The sequence below is a fragment of the Ambystoma mexicanum genome, chromosome 6p (genome assembly GCF_040938575.1).
Source record: "Ambystoma mexicanum isolate Mex_15411 chromosome 6p, UKY_AmexF1_1, whole genome shotgun sequence".
In the NCBI taxonomy this organism is placed as follows: Eukaryota; Metazoa; Chordata; class Amphibia; order Caudata; family Ambystomatidae; genus Ambystoma; species Ambystoma mexicanum.
The window spans coordinates 1,172,241,389-1,172,263,763 of record NC_090935.1 but is presented as its reverse complement, the minus strand read 5'-3'; the positions used below and the strand labels follow the sequence as shown (position 1 = coordinate 1,172,263,763).

General features: G+C 45.1%; 1 protein-coding gene across 1 annotated transcript in view; it reads right to left on the bottom strand.

The window, feature by feature from the left end:
- LOC138510811 (transmembrane channel-like protein 1) overlaps window positions 1-22,375 on the bottom strand; it is a 534,459-nt gene that overhangs the window by 339,274 nt on the left and 172,810 nt on the right. The window contains exon 4 of the mRNA XM_069626507.1: window positions 15,640-15,746. Within this exon, the coding sequence (XP_069482608.1) occupies window positions 15,640-15,746 (107 nt within the window). The remainder of the gene's footprint in view (window positions 1-15,639; window positions 15,747-22,375) is intronic.

The window sequence follows — 22,375 nt, the reverse complement described above, 5'->3', positions numbered from 1 at the left end:
ATCTCTCAAGCACTAGTCACATGCCCCCCATGGGCCAGTGGTATCTCCGCCAACCCCAAGTTAATGGCCCTCAAAAGGGGGGCGCCCACCCTTGTACCAACAGATCGTAATACCATCCCTCACCAAATCTACCAAGACAGGGTGGTCAAGTGACCCCTCCCATGCCCCTGACTATGCACATGGGACCACATTGTTTGCACCTAAGGTATCCTCACAACTGATGTATTGGGACACTTCAGATTGCATATCAATGTTCCTGTCTGCGTATTGATCTAAGGTCAGTGCTGACAAGAGTTACAAGCCAAAGGAAGCATGAAGTGTGACGAATGGGTGTGAATGTGTGGCCAAAAGGGCAAATATTAGTTTAGTTACCAATCATCGCTACAAGGCATGTCCGGCCCGGCACTCCACCCCGATGAGCCCATCTGACCTTCCAACACCACGTGGCGCAGCACCAACGTCTGCCAATACTGGAGGAGCAACTCTCTACTGTGTATACCCCCTAAACATCACTACCGTATCCCCACGATTATGTGCCCCCTATAGCTTGTGTCACCCATGACGTGTTCTGGAAATAAGTAGGCCTGTCTTTGCTATTGTCAGACAGAGCGCTCTCGGAGTTTGCAGAGTCCTTTGCATGCCCTATATTGATTTATATAAAGCCCTTTTGATCTCACCCGCACTTGGTCCTGGTCTCATTCCCATCCTGGGGTGTGTCCTTTACTGCCTCTCACTAAGGGGGTGCATTTTTGGGGATGCTTACATTCAGTGGTGACCCCATAGACGTGATATATTTCTTAACTTTAAACTGTCCCCTTGGTACGAGACGGCCCCGGTCGCAGTGGAGACGCACGGCGCGCCCGCTCAACAGAGCCGCCCACCTACGGCAACTGGTACGCAGAGACGTGCGCACGCAGTTAGGGCGAGAGGGTACGGGTCCCGTTTGAAAAAACCCTTAGTACCGCTCGCCGGAGCCGGGTGGGGCCATTAAGTGCGAGGCCACACCGCTTGGACGGACCAAGTCCGGAGAGTCTCGGATCAAGACGGGCACATGAGTATTAAGTGTGAGCGATACTAAAAACGGGAAAAAATCTAGAGGACAAGGGGAAACAAGTCGGGGACATAGAGGGGACTCTTAACTTCTAATACTTTCTCTTTTTTTGCATATGGCCATTAGGATACAAGAGTGAAAAAGGGAAAAGAGGCCGGGAACCTAACTCTGCAAGGGGGTAGAAGGCGACGCCGCGTAGTGTTATCTCGACTAGTGTTATCTAGTCTCTTATTCTTCTCTAATTCCTCTTATCTGGGGTAAAATAAGGTCTGTAAAAAAAAATATATATATATATAAATAAACGAAGATGTGTGAGGGCGAGAGGGGGTCGCCGTAGAAGGCGAAGGGCAAGACAGGGAGGGTAAATGCTATGTGTGTATGCTGAGGTATGATGAATGTCTGTTGTGTGTTGTGCACATCGTGTGTTTATGGTTTTTTGCAATCAATTGTCTCTATATAAAAATAATGATTTAAGTGTTTTTCCAGGGGGTGCGGTCAATGTAAGTGTGACCTGGTAAGAATTGACAAAGCAATGCCTTTTGTTGAGTAAAGGTATAGATTGATTATTAGAACCTAAAAGTGATTAAAGCCCCATGCATACAGTTACACACGCATAGTGATAGAAGAGATTGACTCCAGAGAATAGAGTAACACAGGTCCAAGCATGGGGGCGGAGACACCCTTTGCGCACATTCGTAAAAGTTTACCGGGACATGCAGAAAGAATAACTAAGAACCATGACCAGTGGGTCACGGAACTGAAGGGGGAAGTTCTCCCCCAGGTTTGGCCACACGGAGGGTCCTTTGATAAAAGCGTTCTGGACATGGTAGCCACCTGCATATTCTTAAAATACAAAGGAAAACTTTTTCATAACAGGAGAGAGATACTAGATTTGTGGTGATTATTCGAGGAAATACCTCCACCAAAGAAAATAGACACCACGCTCGATCAACCTGCCCTCACGGCTACCCCATCAGCAAGAGCAGAGGGTGGCAAGGAGGACGGGGGAAAAGAGGGAGTGATAGAGGTGACCCGATTGTACCCACTCCTGAATAAGCCCCCACCTGCTGAAGGATATAGTGATCCCACATACATGCCCACTAGTACACCTGCCCCCACAGCAGGGCCAACAACACCACCACCATATGAGTGCCCCTGATCAAATGGACAGGTGAGTACCCCTCCAGTAAACATATGTAAGTTAACAGAAGACTTAGACGCCAGGCTCTCGATAGCCAGAGAAGAGTTGTCGAGGATACAAAGCATATGTGAACAAGGTGAGCCCGGTACGGCAAGGTCAGAGCCACTGTCCTGGTCACACACCTTAGATAAGTCAAATGAAGAAGGGTGGAAAAAAGGGGAGATACTATTCAGGATACAAGAGGAGCCCACCCAGATAGTAGAAGTGGGAGCAAACAATACCAGAGGAAATGTGGAGGGAGGAGAAGTGGAAGGTGATGGGAGAGAAGAGCTATGGTGTGACATAGAAGAAGATGAGCAGGAAGCTGGGAGATTGGGAATGGCTGCAGGAGGAAGTTTACTGGAATTCGGGCAGACACCGCTGGGGAGGACAATGGAACAGGAGTGGACGCAGAGATTGAGAAACAGGATGAGAAGGATAGCTATGGTGGGGAAGAAAGGAACAAAGGTGAGTATTGGGAAAGGAAGTAAGGGACGCTTACAACTCCCACTAATACATCGGGGGGCGGGAAGACCAAATTATATACACTGGGCATAGATGGATAAGGCAAACTTACTAAAATCACTGCCCCCGCTATCAGGCGGAGCTAGCAAGTGGATATATGCCTTCGTGAAGCACACCGCAGGAGTGCCCCTGGCCATAGGAGATGTTAAAAGTTCACTTGTTTCAGCAGTAGGTGACCAATCAGACCGGGTGTGGGCAAAAGCAGGTTTCCCGGGAATAACACTGGATAGTGACAGACATGATGGCGCTGCCTTCAATACAGTGCGCGCACGCGTTTGGGACGCATTAAGGGAAACATTCCCAGACACGCCAGATTTACAGTCAGTAATGCAATGCACTATGAACGATGGGGAAGAGGTTATGGATTACATTTTTCGAGTACAGGAGATGTGGAGAGCTGAAATGGGCACACCATATGACCAGTCAACATCATTATTTTATTTCATAATAAAGAGGGGGCTCCCAAAAGAAGTGCAAAAAGCGCTTGACAAAATAGCAGGGGTTGAAGCAAAAGGATGGCCAGAGATACAGAGCATAATAGTGCACCATTGCAAAAGAATCAAAGAAAGGGAGAAGGAGGTGGCACAAAAAAGGCTGGCAGACGAGGCCAAGTTAGTACAAACAAAACTGGTGAAGGTCGCTGCAGCTGTAGCAGCACTCCCACACGATAGAGACACGGAGGAGGAGGAGGGACTGGTAGTGATACAGGGGAGGATGGCTGCAAATTGGGCAGACAACGGGCAAAGACAGTGGAATGGACAGGAGGAATATGGAGGGCAGCAGTGGCAAGTGTGGCACCCCAGCAACAGGAGAGGTGGGTACAGAGGGCGACACGGAGGTGGACAGGGATACGGAGGTAATGGCAGAAATGGGGGGCCGGGACCCAGAGGGGGACAAGGAAACTGTTGGAATTGTGGGAGGTGGAGACATTTCTCACACGAGTGCAGAAGCAGGCCTAACCCAGGTTACCAAGATGACCAATATTACGGGCACCCCCATCCGGGGAGCCCATATGGATTGCCCCGGGACGGGGGAAGAGAACAGCAAGACCAATGGGGGCAAGAGCAATACAGGGAACGACCACACAACGTTCAACAACATCCACAAAGCAGTGAGCACCTTCCCTACACTCAAAACAACCCCTTCACCATATGGAGGAGTAGCTGTAGTATCAGGTAACGTTTTCAGCCAGGGGGGTACAACCAGGTATCCAGCATAGGACAGCCCACAGAGAACACTCGCGTGTCCAATCCTATCGACAACCTTCAATGCAAGCGAGGAACCATTGATAGGGGCAGAGATAGGAAATAAACAATTAATCTTTATGGTAGATTCGGGAGCCGAAAAATCATTTATAAGTGAAGGCCGGTTTCCACTATCTAATCGTAAATTGGAGATGCAGGGGTTCTCTGGGGCGGTGGTCGAAGTTCCTTACACAGAAGATTTGGACGTGACAGTGGGGGGAAAAACAGTAAGAGCACCCCTATTGTATTATGAGCAATCCCCTGTCAAACTGCTGGGAATGGATCTCCTCAGTAAGCTCAACATGACTATTTCTTTTACCAAGAAAGGAGGGATTGTTTGTTCAACGCCAGGGATGGCGTGATGCTAGCGATATATTCGAGAGCAACATGCCCAGGTTTGCGCGACATACCCGTGGACCCAGATATGTTCATCCATGGGTTAAAACATTGGCACGGGTTGTCCCAGAGTTGAAAAAACTGGAGTGGAGAGTACCAGCAGAATTTGTTTTCCGCCCAATAGCCCGCCCCGCGATAATGCCAGGGACAGTGATGTCACTGGACATACATGCAGTACAAATCGCAGCCAAAAGAATAGCTGTAATTGCAATGGACATACATGGCTGTGAGTGGCGTACAGTATTATGCATAAACGCTGACATTGCACTACAAGATTTGTCAGACGAGGAACTTTTCACAGATTCAGAGAGTGATGGATAAATCATTATGGAAATAGCCATCCCTTGTGAAATAATGATACAGCAGAGGCAGGTGCCAGTACAGTTAATGGTGGTAGTGGGGGCCCCACCTTCATTCTTTAATGATGACATGCAGTTGGTGCCCTGGCAGTTGTGGACAACAGGTCCGCATGACATAGGACTGCTACGCAGAGTCACACCAGTGAAGATCAACCTTGAGCCTGGAGCACTTCTGCCCCGGGTCAAACAACACCCCCTGTCCTGGGAAGCAGAAGAAGGAATAAAAGAAACAATAAATGCTCTACTCACACAGGGGATAATAGTACCCTCAAACTCCCCATGTAACACATGTATTTACCCAATCAAAAAAGCAAAAGGAGGGTCCTGGAGGATGATCCAGGACCTACGCCCACTAAATGACGTCATTCAGAAAGAGTTCCCTTTGGTCCCAAACCCAGCATCTATTCTATGCAGCATCCCAAAAGAAGCATCCCACTTCACCGTGGTGGATTTGAAAAATGCATTCTTTTCAATACCCTTCTCAGAAGAATGCAGATACCTGACAGCATTCACCCTAGGGGGGAGGAGGTATGAACACTGTAGATTGCCCCAGGGTTATTGCGAAAGTCCCAGCATATTCAACAGAATATTGCACGAAGATCTTGGGAACATGACAGCCGACAGCACGATAATACAGTACGTGGATGATTTGTTGATTTGCAGCAAAAACGAGGAAGAATGTAGAAAAGACTCCATTGCCCTTTTGACATTACTAGCCCAAAAGGGGTACCAGGTGGACAAAGAAAAGTTGCAATACTGTCAACGAGAAGTGCTATACCTAGGGCAATTGATCTCAAAAGATGGTAAGAAAATAATCCCAGACAGAGTGGCAGCCATCTCGGCTGTAGGGAGACCAAAGACAGTGAAAGACATGCAAAAATTCCTAGGGATGTGCAACTATTGTCTTGCATGGATATTAGACTATGCTGCATACACACGCCCATTGCTCCAGGCACTCAAAGAAGCACAGAAAGAAAATACAGAGATAAAGTGGGACTCAGAATTGTGTGATGCATTCACATCACTCAAAGAACTCATTTCAAGCGCACCAGTGCTCGCGAACCCAGATTATGAACGCGAGTTCTACCTGTTCTCGCACTGCAAGGGAACACTCATGACAGCAGTCCTAACACAGAAAACATCACTAGGTCACAAGCCTCTGGCATACTACAGCGGGACATTAGACGCAGTAATGCAGGGACACTTCGCGTGCGAACAGGCCCTCGCAGCCGCCGCGTTCGCCATTGAAAAAAGTGCCACCATAGTAATGGGGTGCTCTCTGACACTGTATGTAGAACATTCATTGTTCGCCATACTAGAGCTATCAAAAAGCACGTTAACCACACAGAGACCCACTGCATATGAGGTAATACTGTCAAGCACCAATATACATGTAGTAAGGTGCAAAGTAGTCAACCCCACAAGATTCATCTCAGAACCATACACTGTGGAGGATGTACAGGCACATGACTGTGCAAAATATCAGGGTGAGGAAAATGGAACAACTGTAGTGAGTGAAAACGCACTGGCTGAAGGTGAGATATTTTTTATAGATGGGTCAGCTTCCATAAATTCAGAAACTGGAGAAAAGCATGTGGGGGTGGAGGTCTAGCGAATGGAAGAAGGTGAGTATGAGGTCCTAATACAACAGTGACTGCCCGCCCATTTCTCAGCACAGGCAGCAGAACTAGTAGCATTAATTGAAGCACTACGTGCGTCAAAAGGGTGCGCCGTGACAATTTACACAGATTCAGCATACATGGCCACAACAGTACATGGAGGGCTTGCCAGGTGGGGAAGAAGGGGGTTCAACAGGGCAGATGGCTTGCCCGTACAGCATGCAGAACTCCTAAAGGAACTCATAGAAGCATTGAAAGTACCCACCATGGTAGCAAAAGTAAAATGTCACGCCCACACCAATAATACAGACTTTGTCTCTTTGGGAAACGCGGCAACAGACGCAGCCGCCAAAGAAGCATCATATCTAACAAAAGAAAGAACAGGTGAGTACTTAGTGCGGAAAGAATCGGAGGACGATTTTCCAGACGCGTACAATACCATGCCAGTATCTCAAATATTGGAGTTACAGGAAGGGGCAACTGAGGACGAAAAGGAATTGTGGACAAAAAGAGGGTGTAGCCAGTCAGCCACTGATTTATTATGGTGGCAAAACAACACAGGTAAAGTAGTTATGCCAACTAAGTTATTAGAAATAGCATTCCAGCAGCTACACTTCCCGGCCCACAATGCAAGACAACACATTGCTGCTGAGATACAGGAACACTGGTTCATTCCAGGGTTGCAGGAACAACTATCCAAGCTAACAATGGAATGCACAACGTGCCAGATATACAACTCTGGCATGACTCTAAGGACACTGAGAGGAACGATATCCAAGCTGGTAGGACCGTTCAGAGAGCTGCATATAGATTATGCAGACATGGGTGAAAGGTGCAACGGAGCAAGGTACATGATAGTGGTAGTTTGCCCCTTTTCACGATGGGTAGAGGCAGGTCCCTGTGCCCGACCAGATGCTAAGAGCGCTGCAAAGTTTCTAATGTGGGAAGTATTCCCCCGCTGGGGAATTTGCGACATAATTCGCTCTGACAACGGCACACATTTTGTGAATCATCTCTTCAAAGAAGTAACATCAATGCTAGTAATCAAACACAAATTATGCTCAATTTATCACCCGCAAAATAACGGCATGGTAGAAAAGATAAACGGACTACTAAAAGGAAGACTCTCAAAATTGTGTTTCACCCTTAAGAAAAACTGGGTGCATTGTCTCCCCTTGGCCTTGTTTGAGCTGAGGAATCAGCCCAGCAAAGACCACCATTTGTCACCACATGAGATTGTAACAGGGAGACGAATGCACACAGCACATTCACCTCTCCGTAGACATTCAGATGCACACAGAAGCGCTACTGTACTAGGAGAGGAATTCAACGATTACCTGACAAAGCTCACTAAGGCAGCACGCATGATAGCAAAACAACTCACCCCACCATTCATAAGTGATGGGGAAGGTGAAACACGTACTCCAGAACAAGAAAACCCAACGGGTCAGCTAGAACCAGGTGAGATGGTCTATGTTAGGAGTTTCGTTCGTAGGTGGAATGCTCCAAGATTTCATGGCCCATACGAAGTAGTGTTTTGCATGCCCACGGCGGTGAGAGTGAAGGGCTTGAGATATTGGATACATTTAACAGACGTCCAAAAAGCCTATGACAATGTGGGACCAGAAGAAAGTGCAGCGAGCCCTGACAGGGAAAATATGCAAGAATAAAACAGTAATTGTGTAAAAAAAAAAAGCTTGAGCATGCCAGGTTTACTGAATGACAACTGTATTATGACCATGTTTACAGCAAGAAGTAAAACAGTAGTGACTGGAAATGACCTGTCTTTCTTTCTCTCTCTCTCTCTCTCTCTCTCTCTCTCTCTCTCTCTCTCTCTTTTTCACTTCCTTTCTTTCTCTCTCTCTCTTTCTCTCTCTCTTTCTCTCTTCCTTTCTTTCTCTCTTCTTTTCTTTCTCTTTTTCTCTCTTTCTTTTTCTCTTTCTCTCTCTCTCTCTCTTTCTTTTTCTCTTGCTCTCTTTCTTTTTCTCTCTCTCTCTCTCTCTCTCTCTCGATCATCATTCCAAAGTTGGAAATGCAAATATAATTGCAACTATATGCTTAATATGTCTTTTATGTTTTAACATATAGGAGAAACCATGGCAACCAACAGGCAGCCTGCAACAACTAGAAATAGGGACGCTAGGAGTAGAAATGTTACTTTTGATTTTACGAACATACTCATATGAATGGGGTTTGACTGTCTGTGCAATTATATTCTTCACACTCATGTTTGGCCTGATACTCTATTGGATAATAGCATGTATCTGCATTGAGATAAATGAGGGGGGAGGTAATGGGACCAACATGGAAAATGCAAGCAAAACATTTAAGGAGGGTAACTATTTAATATGGGATGGTTTCCAGCTGGCATGGGGGTATGGCCCCCACCCAGACCAGGCAAGTCAACCACCCCTCCGAAGCCCCAACACAATGCTATACATGTTAGTGTACATGACTTAAATGACCGGCATCCATCTGTTATATCATGGCTATATGACACCACTACTACCCTGTCCACAACGACAACTAATCCTCCTAGAGAAAATGACTACACCACAGAGAGAATGAAAGAAAATATTGAAATGGCTGACAAATTTATGACTCTGTACGAGGAGAAGGGGGGGACGGGGAAAGGGAGTCCCTATTGCATGCAGCCAGAAATGCAAAAACATTTCTTAAAAGCAGGAGAAGGAGGAGGGAGATGGGTAGGAAGAGATATGACGAATACTATGGCCTGGGACTAGATACAATAGAAGATCCCAGGCACCCATACCAGTCGAATAAATGGTATGCAGACATGAGCTCCACAGTTAAATGAACGACTAATGAAAGTTGCTACGTGTGCTCACTGATCCCCCATGCATCAGGCACACCTAAAGTTTTAATGCCACAAGAATTGCCTCTCGCAGATGCCCAGTGTCTCCTCCATCTCACCCTGTGCAGAATTAAGAACACCTTCCAGGCACACCCGGTATCTTTTGAAATGCTGCAGAACGATAGAACGTGCTACTCGAGAGCCAAAGGAGTGGTGTGTTTAAAAGAACCGTTCTTCGTAATAAAAGGAACACTTTTTTTGGAAAACAAATGGAAAGATGATGTGGTTACGTGCAAGGCTGAATCACTGCGAGGGCTACCGACTGAAAAACTACAATGGATTGCGAAAACATGTACCACAGTCTGGTCAGAACATATAGCAAAATTAACCTGGATGAGCACTATAGAAAAAGCATTCAAACTACAGAAAGAAATCTCAAATGAACTTTGCTTCTTGGGAGAAGAGAAAGTCGACATGGGAAGAAACACGAACTGCAGTAAAGGCCTGATGATCCCAGATATGAAGAAAGGAACAGCAGCCTTAATGGACACTTACTGGGTCTGTGGCAAACGGGCGTACATGCACCTCCCACCATCATGGTGGGGCACGTGTTCCCTGGCGACACTGCACTCAGCTCTAATGGTAATACGGAATGGGGAGTTACCGGCATCGCCGCCGCCCGCAATATCCCGGTACTACTGGGATATCGGGTGGCAGAGACGGTACGGTAGTTTCCCAGTATCCCGCCGGAATTACCGGCGGGATACCAGGAAACTCAGAATGAGCCCCATTGTGTTGAATCTGGGTGCCCTCTGGATTGTTCTCCAATGTTCTGGAACTTGCCACACGTCCAATGCCTGCAAAGTATAACGGTGGCCATCTGCAGCGATACACAGGTAAGGGACTTTGACACAGCTCTAATGTTGCCTTCTGAATCTAGATAATACTGTGTACCACCACAGTACATTCTTCACCTACAACAGCTCTAATTCGTACTTGGTTTCACTTGACTTTAGTTGTTCTGAGCTACACCACATCGTATTCCCTCTGCACAGCACAGCTCTGACGTAAGACTGGTTACATTTTGCAGCCACCACAGGGAGCCCTTTGCCACTGTGAACCCGATACAAACACAACTAACAAATCCCATTGACCAGAAGCTGCCAAGACTGAGTCTGAAACACGATCACCACAGAGAGGCATTCCCCACTCTGAAGCTGATAACTACACATGACCCCACCAGGGAAAATCAAACCATTTGGAGAATAAAACCAAAGCCAAGGCTGGTTACATTCTGCAGCCTCCTAATATTAGGCCACAACAGGAAGGTTTTCACCATTGTGAACCCAATACAAATACAACTGCAACTACAAGATCATAGCAACCAGAAGCTCCCAAGCCCCATGAGACTCTGAATCTGAAATACAACCACGACAGAGAGGCATTTGCCGCTGTGAAGCAGTTAACTATACAGGACCCCACAAGGGAAGAGCAAACCATTGGGCGAATAAAACCAAATCTAAGTCACTTATCAATAAAAGGGGATCAGGTGCCACAAAAAGAAACCCGGAGACGCTAATACAACCACCACAGAGAGCCTTTGCCACTGTGAACTCCACACAGCCTCAAAAACCCCAGGAACCTAAGGGGCCAAAGCCCCAGGAGACTTTGAAACTGAGAAGCAACCACCATAGAGACATACACCACAGTGACCATACAAATTATGCAGGACCCCATAAGGGAAGACCAAACCATCGGGAGAATGAATCCAATCTAAGTCACTCATCAACACAAGGGGATCAGGAGCCATAACAAAACTAACTCTGAGATGGAAATACAACCGCCACAAAGAGGTTTTCTCCATGGCGAACACTACACAGCCATAAGTACGGCAGCGACCTGAAGCTGCCAAGCCCCATCAGACTCTCAGACTGAGATACAACCACCCCATACTAGCACATACATTTCACAAACTCAAAACAAAGGCACAACACAACAAACACAGCAAGACAGACACCACTGTACGATGGGACATATCAATTTAAACGGAAACAAGGGAGCGCCAAAACAAACCAATCCAACTGGAACCGATGAAATAACTGACCCAGGAGGGCATCTGTCGCTGGAATAAACTACAATGTTTTCCAATCCAACTCTGTCTCGGCAACAGAGGGTAATACTTAAAGCCACTGTGAGGCAGACACCCCCTTACGCTATAGCAGAGCATCCCACCGCTAACTCAAAGTTACAAAAAAAAGCCACCCCACAGGGCAGCTAACCCTGGAATATACCGCAAGCCCTAACCACAGAACAATTGACATAGACCACAAACATGACACGATACAAGAAAGACAAAAAACAAGAAAGGAAAACAGAAATAGCAAGGAAACTGCACCCCTGCAGAACAGAAACCACCTAACAGAATTTGCAACACCCCAAAACCCCCTGCAGACAGCACTAAACGGACTAAGGAAACAGACGAAGACAAAAACAACAACAGAGTACATCTCACGCTATCTCTCCACCTGCAACCCTACCTTAACAGAAAATAAACAACAACCCAAAACCTGTGAGCAAGGACCCAAACAAACCTGGACCCCAACAGGACGCCAAAGCTCACATCACAACACACAGAACACAGCAACTCAAAAAACATTTTTGGAAAGACCCCAACAAGAATCAGAGTCAAACTTGAATCAATAGCCATCCCCACCCCTTAAACAAAGATTGGAAAAAAAAGACCACACGTACAAACAAAAAATCCATCAATACGAACCAGAACTAAGAAACCCTTCCGTCAATTTAATCAAGCTCCTCAACGAAGAGACATAGACCCCAACCACAATATCAGTGAACAACAGCCTCATCCAAGAGAGAATATCAGGAAAATAAAACCCATCAAACACCACCCAGACTGAGACACAAGAAAGGATAAGCAAAAATAAACAAGGAAAAACAAACACACAACACTGTAGCTTACTCAACGTAAACTCCATGGCGAAGGAGAAAACAGAAATGTATGACCTCCTAAGCGAGGGCGGAACCAATGCACTCTTTTTCACAGAAACATAGCTATCCGGAAATTACAAAACAATCACCCGTGAAGCCATACCAAACAACTTCAATTGAATACACGCCAACAGAGAAAACTGAAGAGGAGGTGGAATCACAATGGTGCAGACGACATCTGTGCCACAGCATTCTCCCAACTGACATAGAAGACTGAACATCTCTCCTAATCAACTTCAAGCTCAATGTGCAAGCCAACTTACTGATCCTCGTGCTCTACAGGCTGCCATTCTACAACCTGAATTTTGTAATGAAGCTCACTGACTCCATTGCCAACCTTTACACTTAACATGATAACATAATTGCTCTGGAAGATTTCAACATCTGGTTCGAATGAGAAAACAAATCCATAGCAAACTCCCTTAGCACCCTACCGGAAGCACCCCACTTCAAGCAAATAGTGAACGCACCCTCCAATGGTGCTGGACACCCCTTGAACACAATTTTGTGCAGAGACAGACTCTCGACCAATACCCCACTGGTGCTAGTCATATGGAGTGATCACCACTTGATCACATTCACCATCAAACTTCCAAACCACATACTGCCCGGAAACACAAAACTGCATGCTACTAACAAAAGAAACTGGAAAAGTCTTGATGTGGAATCCCTGACAAAACTGATGGAATCAACCAAACCATACATCTCCCAGCTAAACAGAATGACTCTAGACTCAGTAAAAAAAAACTCGATGCCGGGATCACAGAGGCCTTAGACCAAATAGCACCAGCAAAACCCTTCAAAGCTAGTGGAAAATAAATGGCAGCAAGATGGTTCACAGAAGAATTCATTGAGGGAACTCAGAAAAACAAACCGCAACCTGGAAAAACTACGAAGAAACCATTACAACCAAGTGGACAAAGTTAAATACCAACAAGACCTCAGAATGTACAAATCAGCAGTCCTTAAAACAAATAAATCATACTACGCCACAAGAATCCAGCAATACTCAACCGTTTCAACCCCATACATGAAGAAGCTTTCAACCCACTAATAAAATACATCAACCTCGCTGGATCCCTCATGCCCACCAGGCTTCCTCAAAGAAATTCCCAAGTATAGAACCCCAGCATTTTACTTCCGGCTATTGATTAACCCATCCGTACACGCAGGAATAGTACATAAAACCTTCAAATCAGCATACATCATGCCCCTCCTAAAAAATAAAACAGGAAGTGCGGAAGACCCTACCAAATACAGACCTATATTGAATCTACCCTACCCAGTAACAACATTGAAGAACGGCATCTTCACAATCCTATTCAACCGCATAGAAACCAAAGGAATACTCAACCATTTCCAAGTTGGCTTCAGACCCATGAGGAATGGAATCAGCACTTCTATCAATATGGGATGACATAAAAATAAATGCAGACAGCAGCACCTGATCGGCCATCATACTACTGGACATATGAGCTGCCTTCGGCACACAACACTAATCCAGAGACTCACGGAATACGCTGTAAAAGACTACAATCTACAATGGCTAAAATCCTTTGCCACTAACCGAACTGAAAGAACATACCTACTGCCATTTACTTCTAAAAAGATCTACTGCAGTGTACCACAAGGTTCCAACCTCTCCTCCCTCCTTTCCAACATATACTTGTCCCCCTTAATGAAACTCATTCAAACCCATTAACGGAACGCCTTCACCTACACAGAGAATACCCAACTCATCTTCAAGATACCCTCAAACCGAGACTCGAACACCCTCAACAAATGCCTCACAGACATATAAACCTGGATGACAATCCACAATGTCAAACTAAACCCAGCCAGAACAGAAATAATGATCTCCCCCTAGAGTATAACACAACAGACACAAAACTGAACTGACCACCAGGTATGGGAAACCAACCGGGGGCATCTGCAGAAATAAAAAACCTGGGAATACTCATGGGCAACAGACTCTTACTAGAACCACAATTCTAAGCAATAGCAATTCAATGATTCTATAGGGATCCTCCCCCACCTCTACTTGCAAATGCAGAACCCTCTCAATTATCACCTTAGTATTACCAAAAATTGAATACGCAAAGAGCCTCTACCTCAGAATGCCAGAACATCTCATTAAAAAACTCCAACATATCCAAAATACTGCAGTAAGGATTCTCCTGAAACTAATGAGAAGAGACCACATCATACCAACCATGAAAAGCCTACACGGGCTCCCAGGAAATAAACGAATTAACTTCAAAGCTTTCTGTTTCACACACAAATCACTGCAAGGACAAGGAGCCAAATTCCTCCTAGCCAAAATCAACCACTACCAACCAGTAAGAAACCTAAGATAAAGCAATGACCTCCAAATTGAAACAAAACACTACAAAAAAAGGAAATTCGGAGGAACATCATTCTCCCATTTAATAGCCAATCTATGGAACTCAATCCTCACGGAAATAAGAACGACCGAAGATCATCTTTCCTTCAGAAAACAACTGAAAACCTGGCTATGCAACTCAATAAAACTAGCATAACAACGTGTACCTCCCACAACTATCACCTTACAACCAAGACAATCGGGGGACAGTACAGATCCTGGAAGTTATGATAAAACAATCACACTGTATTAACCACTAACCACCCCTGTACCTCGCTCCTCTCCAGCAAACCCCACACATACCTCACATGACCTAACGCGCCAGCCATACCACACACAACACTCAACCCACACATCTGCCAAAAGAACAAACTTACACAAACAAACAAACCAGACACTGAATGTTACCACTCCTGACATAATAACCTCAGTGTGCACAATTCAATCATACTCAGAAAGTCAACAGGCAGAGACACCAGTTTCTACTGGTTCTGCAAGCACCAACAGAATAGCACAACCCCTATTCTATCCCTCTACCCTCACTAACCTACCCAACCCACTTTCGTTCAGAGCCACATCAGCGCCTGGAGACCATGCAAATAGTAACGGTGCACAGTATAATTCAATTTAACATAACATAACATAAAGACTCATGAGACTCATTTCCTTAAATCCACCACAAGAATTTCTCTACACATAACCATTACAAATGTGTTTGCTCGCAAACTGCATAATTGTTATTTCTCGCATTTATTCATTTAACTTTCAATACAATGTTATGACAGATTCTAGGAACATTAATTTGGGAAAGGGATTAGAGAAGTGCAGAATGTGGGATTAAGGAATATTTATTTTAAAGCACATAATCCACTAGTTGGATATATTCTCAAGAAGAATGAAACAAATAATTATAGTTCATCCATAAAAACACGACATCCTTTTGTTGAATATTTTAAGTGGTCCTGAAATATTTTGTAAGATTTCAGTTAGAGGATCAAATCTTTACAAATCTACTTAAATGCATTACAGATCTTCTGAAACACAATACATATCGTTACCTCAGGCACCATGACAAGGCCAAAGGTGAGCCCAAAAAGAATCATGTTGATTCCATACATCCAGCGCAGGAATATGAAGTATGATGCAACGGAAGAACCAAAATGACCTGGAAAGGAATTGGAAAACAACAATTATTTTAGTTTGTGTATATCAACATATTAAGAACATTTCGCATAGTTCATGCAAATATCATTACCGTTTATAAACAACATTAGATGTCTATCTATCTGACCCTTAACTATCCTAAAAGGTAGTATTTCATCCGGTCACAAATATGGCATCTAATGGGAATGCTTGGTAAAGTGCTCTGATCAAAGATGCCTACAAGATTCTAAAGAGACAAGGAATTGTTCAGTCTGATCCTGTGATCCCTATGGACAGGACCCAGATTCCTTCTCCTCCTGCTCGTCCAAAAAAACCCAGTGTTTGATGATGAGAAAAAGTCAAAGCTTTTAGCCATGTTATTGAAAAGTAAGAACCCTGAAGATTTGTTGGAGGCAAACAAGCTGATCAAAACGAAGGTGAAGGAGAGTACTCCCATGTTGGAAATGTGTTGTCACTTTGTGTGTTCATGAAAGTCCTTGTGGTGGTGCTGTACTTCTGCTTCGTTCAAACATGCCTCTGTACCCCTACCTGGATGAAACGAAGGTGAAGGAGAGTACTCCCATGTTGGAAATGTGTTGTCACTTTGTGTGTTCATGAAAGTCCTTGTGGTGGTGCTGTACATCTGCTTCGATCAAACATGCCTCTGTACCCCTACCTGGATGACCGGCTTAACAGCAGGAGAAACAGATACAGATTGTTTGCAGAACTTACAAAAGACCAGTGATCTTCTGCAGCAACTCAGCTTTTTCATCAACAAACAAAAGTCAAGCTTCATTCTCTTACAAATAAAACTATTTCTCTGGCTAAAAAAAAAAAAGGAAAAGTGCTCTGTATGTCAAACTAGGGCCTTGATCACACACATTGCATGGATGACTGGGCAATTTTGCACATGTAACAGGCAATTTAGCAACCATATTTGCATAGACCAAGAAGTGCAAAATGTGGCTCTTGCACACATCTGGGTCTATCCGTTTCTGCATTGGTCGGTTAGTTTAATGCGATTTACTGCATCTGTAAGTCAATGCAAACGTCAGATCTGAATTTCCCGTCATCTAGGCAAAATTTCCCATCAAGTGGACTCAATTGCCTGTCACTGTTGCAATTGATTTGATCCGTCATTAGATGTCTGAAGTCTATTAGTTTGAAGCAAGGAGCAGAACTTTCGATCCGTGTTTTGTTTTCCCTATCCTTTTAGGGCAATACCAGTGTGTAATGTAATAGGGTGGTAGAGAAGGAAGGATTTCCTTGACACAATCACTTCAAGCTTTGGTCATGGCTCAAAGGTTTTGACTAATTCAAAAGGTTAAATGAATGTTAACATTGCCAAACAATGGTCTAATGTGAGCATTGATTACATTTGTAAGTTTACAGTGCACCAAACCACGAAACACAAGGTCATGTGGTCAGAAGAGTCAATCATTGTGAAGAATGTTATTATTTTGCTTTTATATTTGTAAATACTCTTTGTACCAAAATTATATTAATGGTATAAGTGATACATGTGGAAGGGAGGTTGTGGCATCTGTTCAGGAGATGTGATGATATACAGTGTATACACAATGTATTCTCACCCAATCAAATGCACTGCTTGCGTCAAAATCATTACAAGCCTTATCACATCTGGTGGCTGAGCTTTCGCTGCGGCATTTCAACTTCAATCCACAAAAACATAAAAATGTGGAGGTAAAATGTGCATGTTTTAGTCATGTTTTCCATATTCATTAATTCCGCTTATTTAACTGCCTACGCTGCTCCGCAAGCATGCGCACAGTGGGCATTGTGCACAACACCCATCAAAAATGGGGGATTGCATTTATACAGCACCATACGTACCGAGGCGTGATCTGTGCTCAACCACACCCCGTCCACATGTACCAGCTCAGTGCAAGCCGGAGTAGACATCAAGTCCCAAAAACTGTGTCTCTCAAAGATACAAATTATACACACCCAGATCCTAGCAGCTGCAACAAGCGAGTTGACTGGGCTTTAGTAAGCAGTCCCAGTACCTCACGGTTATACAAGTGCATAATAAATAGGTGGAATGCCATGAAAGGACTGCAAAAAAACACTGTCAAAATGCAGCTCTGACAATTGGAACAGTGAGCGGTGTTAATGGTGCCACAAGGCACGCGTAGAGTCTGGGAGGTTTGTTGGCCTATCCATCCAGGTCACACACATGGAGGAAGGCAGACAGGTAATGAAAGACCTGGGAGGCCAACAAGGACGTTTGTCTGCAACAGTGATTAATAAATTCAGCCATGCAGAATCCCGAAGAGGAAAACAAAAAAAAGATTCCTTACTGTGTACACAATGCCCAAAAGAAGGGCAAGACTTAACACAATGGCAGGTGCAAATGCCAACCTCCACGGGAGGCCATCATCCACCATGATGCCACATTATTTTGGGGAAGAGGAAGTCAAGTGGGGGAAAATAATCTATGTGTAGTGAGGCAGGGGAGCAGCGCAACCTACATTTCAGGAAGGTCCACTTCAGAAAATGGGCAGGGCAAACTTGGAGGCTCCACCCCCTCTATTCAATCCCAAGGGTTGTGCTGCGTGGGGCCCAAGTAAGCAATATGCCAGCGAGAATAACCAAGTGATTGGATTTAATAATAACATACACATTTAGTTGCTTTAATAGTTGTTATATCTAAAGCCCAGGTATCGGATCAGGGATCACCCTTTTAGCAGAAGTGAACACCAGGGGACCAGACAGCAGTAGTGTGCCACAACCCTTCCCTCTCCCCCTACTCTTACTCTCTACCCACCAAAATCTGCTCCTCCACCCAGCATTGCACATAAGCGCGGGCACACATACTTACACAACATTCACTCACTCATTTAAACATACCATTCACTCTCGACCCTATTCACCGTACACTCGCTCTTTCACATGTGCACTCAGTCCCTCATTCTTCATGCACTCCTTCACACACACATATACAAACTCCTTGCACAAATGCATACATACATATTGAGCTAACATACACCAATGCTTCTCCTCTCCTCTCTTCTTAACGGAAAGCAAGTGCAGACATCAGAAAGTGTGGAAGCCTCGTCTCTCAACTCACATTTCGGGTGGGGGGGCTGGCTGGAGCCCGATGAACTCAATGGCACTGTGCCACTGAAGTGAGGTAACATCCATCATTACAGCTTTTAGAAGTATGAGGGACATGGCAGGATGCAGTATTCAAGCCCTAATATGAATGATTATTTCAAGCATCATTCTTCATCTTCCTTTCTAAGTACACATGCTTTTGACCGTTTCACTTGATTCTCCCTGTATGTAGATTCTAATTTTAATCAAGAATGCAATTATCAGCAGTGCGTGGCTGACTGCCCGGAAGATGGCTGCTTGACCACCTAGCTCTGTGCCTCATATCCCCTTAAAATGAAAGACTCTGGGTTTCATCTAATTCTTGCTTACCTGTCTATCAGGCATCCGGACCAAAGACCCGTGCAAGCCATTTCATGCCAGCTTTGAAATGAATGAGGGGACGGTGTCTATAAGCGCTGTGGAGCCTGAAGGCGTGGGCCGCAGCGCATACCTTGAGGTGGGAGACCACAGGGAGAAGTGGCACTTCCTAGATAACAACGCCACTGCCCTCTGTGCACCCCATCTAGGTGAGGACTGATGAAGAAAGTGTGGCAACATGCTCTGTAATGCTGCATGCCTTGCGTGTGAGCCGGGCAGTGCAAGGGAGTGTGAGGAGTAGAGGCCTCACAAGAGCTCCTTGTCCCTCTTCAGTGTCCCCAGTTCCCTAGGCTGTCTCTGGGCCAGTGGACATCTTGCAACAGACTGACTCTTCTATAGGCCATAGGGCAAACAAATCTATTTGCATACTTGGGACCATGATTTCTTCACATTTTTAGCCAAGAGGTCAGAGCAGACCAAGAAAACCGCCAGTAGAGTATGCAAGGAGTATAGCAGCAAGAGAATAACATTCTCAATCAAGTCCCCCACTTGATATCAGGCAAGAAATCGCCGCCAAGTATGTCCCAGAACCCACATACTACAACTTGACAATGGAACCACTACGGGGGGAATTAGGCAGTGTCCTTGATAGACAGGACAACTTAGGATGTCCAGGACGAAAAGACATCCATTAAGAAGTACATGGCGGCTTTCGTGGGATGCATTGAGCATGAAGAGGAGAGGATATTGTTAGGCAGAATCATATGCAGTACACTTAGGGAACACTACATACAATTAAGACTACAAGTGATAGTACAATTTCACCTTAGGAACAAGCCTGTACTACACAGTAAAGTGGTAGCGATGGCTGAGCAGCCAGACTCATCTCAAGAGCAAATGAGCAGTAATAGGGATTACACAGAGGACTACAATTACTGTGACTCAAGCCAACACTGACTCAGGGTTTCTGGTTAAAAAATATAAGTACATTTATTTTTAAACCATCTTTTCACAAAACACTTCACTTCTATTAAATAAAATCACACTCTAAATATACTACACACAACCAATTCCTCTTGCTCAGGTCAATTCAAGGTAAGTACATTAGGAATTGACAGACTGGTGTCTGAATAAAAGACGTTACCGTGGGTTAATACGCGATCATTTTTTGACAGTAATGACAGTTCGGTCTTACGAAAATAAAGTGTACCCACGAGAAGAAATGCACCCGAAGTCAAACACACTTAGCACAAAGAATTAAAACAAGGGAATTGTGGATAAAAATCATAGGCAATACTTTTGTCAAGGCAATAGAATCAGAGGACATTTTCTAAGAGGCAGATAAAAGTCAATAGGCCTGCGCCAGTGTCAAATGGAGCAGGGGATCTGTTGTCGAGGATCACACGGTTAGAATAGTTTAAGATTAAAGTTGCCAGGAGTACTGTATATTGTCAAAGGGAAGCAAAAGTTATAAGATGGAAGGAAGAAAGGACAAGCCTTCGGAAAGGAAAAGGGTTCACCCCGATTCCTCAAGGTTGGACGTAGAGAACGACCAAATGGACACAGTACCTTATTCGGATGAAGAAAGCTGGTGCTACGGCAGTTGTTCCTGGTAGTTCCTGCAGACTCACGGTTCCTGAAACTTCAGTCGTGGGGACAAGAAGGAGGACGTCTGGAGTGATCTGCACTACCCAGGGATGAAGCCAGCAGCAGCAAAGCAATGATGAATAAAAGGTGCGCTCCTTACAAACAAGAGAGGGCTCTTCTGATGGCTATCCGGACCACTACAGCTCAGTGCAGCGATTTCGACCCAGAAGAGGATTCTCTGGCTGTAGAAGGTGAGCTGGTTGATCCCACCAGGCTCAAGGGAAGAAGACTCTGGACCGGATCTTCTCTGTCGTTGAAGGCTAGATAGCTCAGGACTGCAGCAGGGCTCCACCGGGATCCAGGAGGTGCAACAGCCGTCTTCTTCTCCACTTCTCTTTAGTTCTTGTAGTTCCAGTGGTGACTCTGACTTCCACCCCAAGAGTCCTGCCGTTTATGCCAAAATCCCCCATTCACACAGCCTGGCTGTCAATCACACAGCAGGGGGGTTGTCCAGCCCGGACAACCACCTCAGCCAATCGACACAAAGTGTGACTTGGGTCTCCAAGGAGACCCTGTGCAGGGTGTTACTAAACCCCTCCCTCACATTCAGCCCACCTAGACACCCAGACGCCAAAGGAGGACTTCTTTGCAGAAGCCCGCCAAAGGACGGCGAACAAGGAAACCAAACCTGGTTTAGCGCGAAAAGCAAACAACAAGAAAGACATTTCCAACAGGAAATGGCGAAAAACCACGCTAGGACCCACAATAAAAACGATATGGGGTAGCGGGCTTTATATTCACGTCTGTCACCACAGCCAGAACATTAACACGGGAATCCGTGCAAAAATGATAGTTACCACTGCCACCAGCCATGTCGGGAAGGGGGACACAAAGTGCCCCTTGACATACAGAAGGACAGGGGAAAGATATTCCCCTCCAGTACTCGATTGTAAAATAGCTTGTACTGGATCTGTATTTTAAAAGGACTAGTAAAACCAATGGTGACTTTACATGTTTCTGGGGAACAGTAGTCATCCCCAGAAATGGTGTTCACAAGGGAAGTCTAAAAGACATCCCTGTGTCGCTACACTAAAGGTTCTGTGTGACACAAAAGTAAAAAGATGATGCCTATGGAGTTGGTGACACTCCATAGCCCATGAGCACAAAAGGTACAGCACGCACAAAAAATACACTGTAAGAGTGGGAAAAAGGCTCAGACTCTTACCAGGTGGAAAACATAAACCCCATAAATCCAGTAGAGCTGCTCAGGGACTCACTAGGTAAGGGAAATTAGCCTTAAATGAGAATTCTCTCTAACAGATATCCTCACTGGAGGATAGACTGGAAGGACTGGAGCACATCCAAGGCAGGTTTGGTGAACTGGAATCAGCAGTCTCACAACTGGAAGGCAGGAACTGAAGGAACAATATAAGGGTCTTTGGGATCCCTGAAAAAGCAGTAGGGACAAGCCCTATCCAGTGGATGGAAAAGCAGATACACAGAGTTTACGCTGAAACAAACAACCAGGACAAGAAGCTAAGGCCCCTGATTGCATGCTTTCTAACCAGGTGGTCCGGATTTTAGAAGTGGTGAGGAAAAAAGCCTGACCATCTGGTCAATGATGGCCAC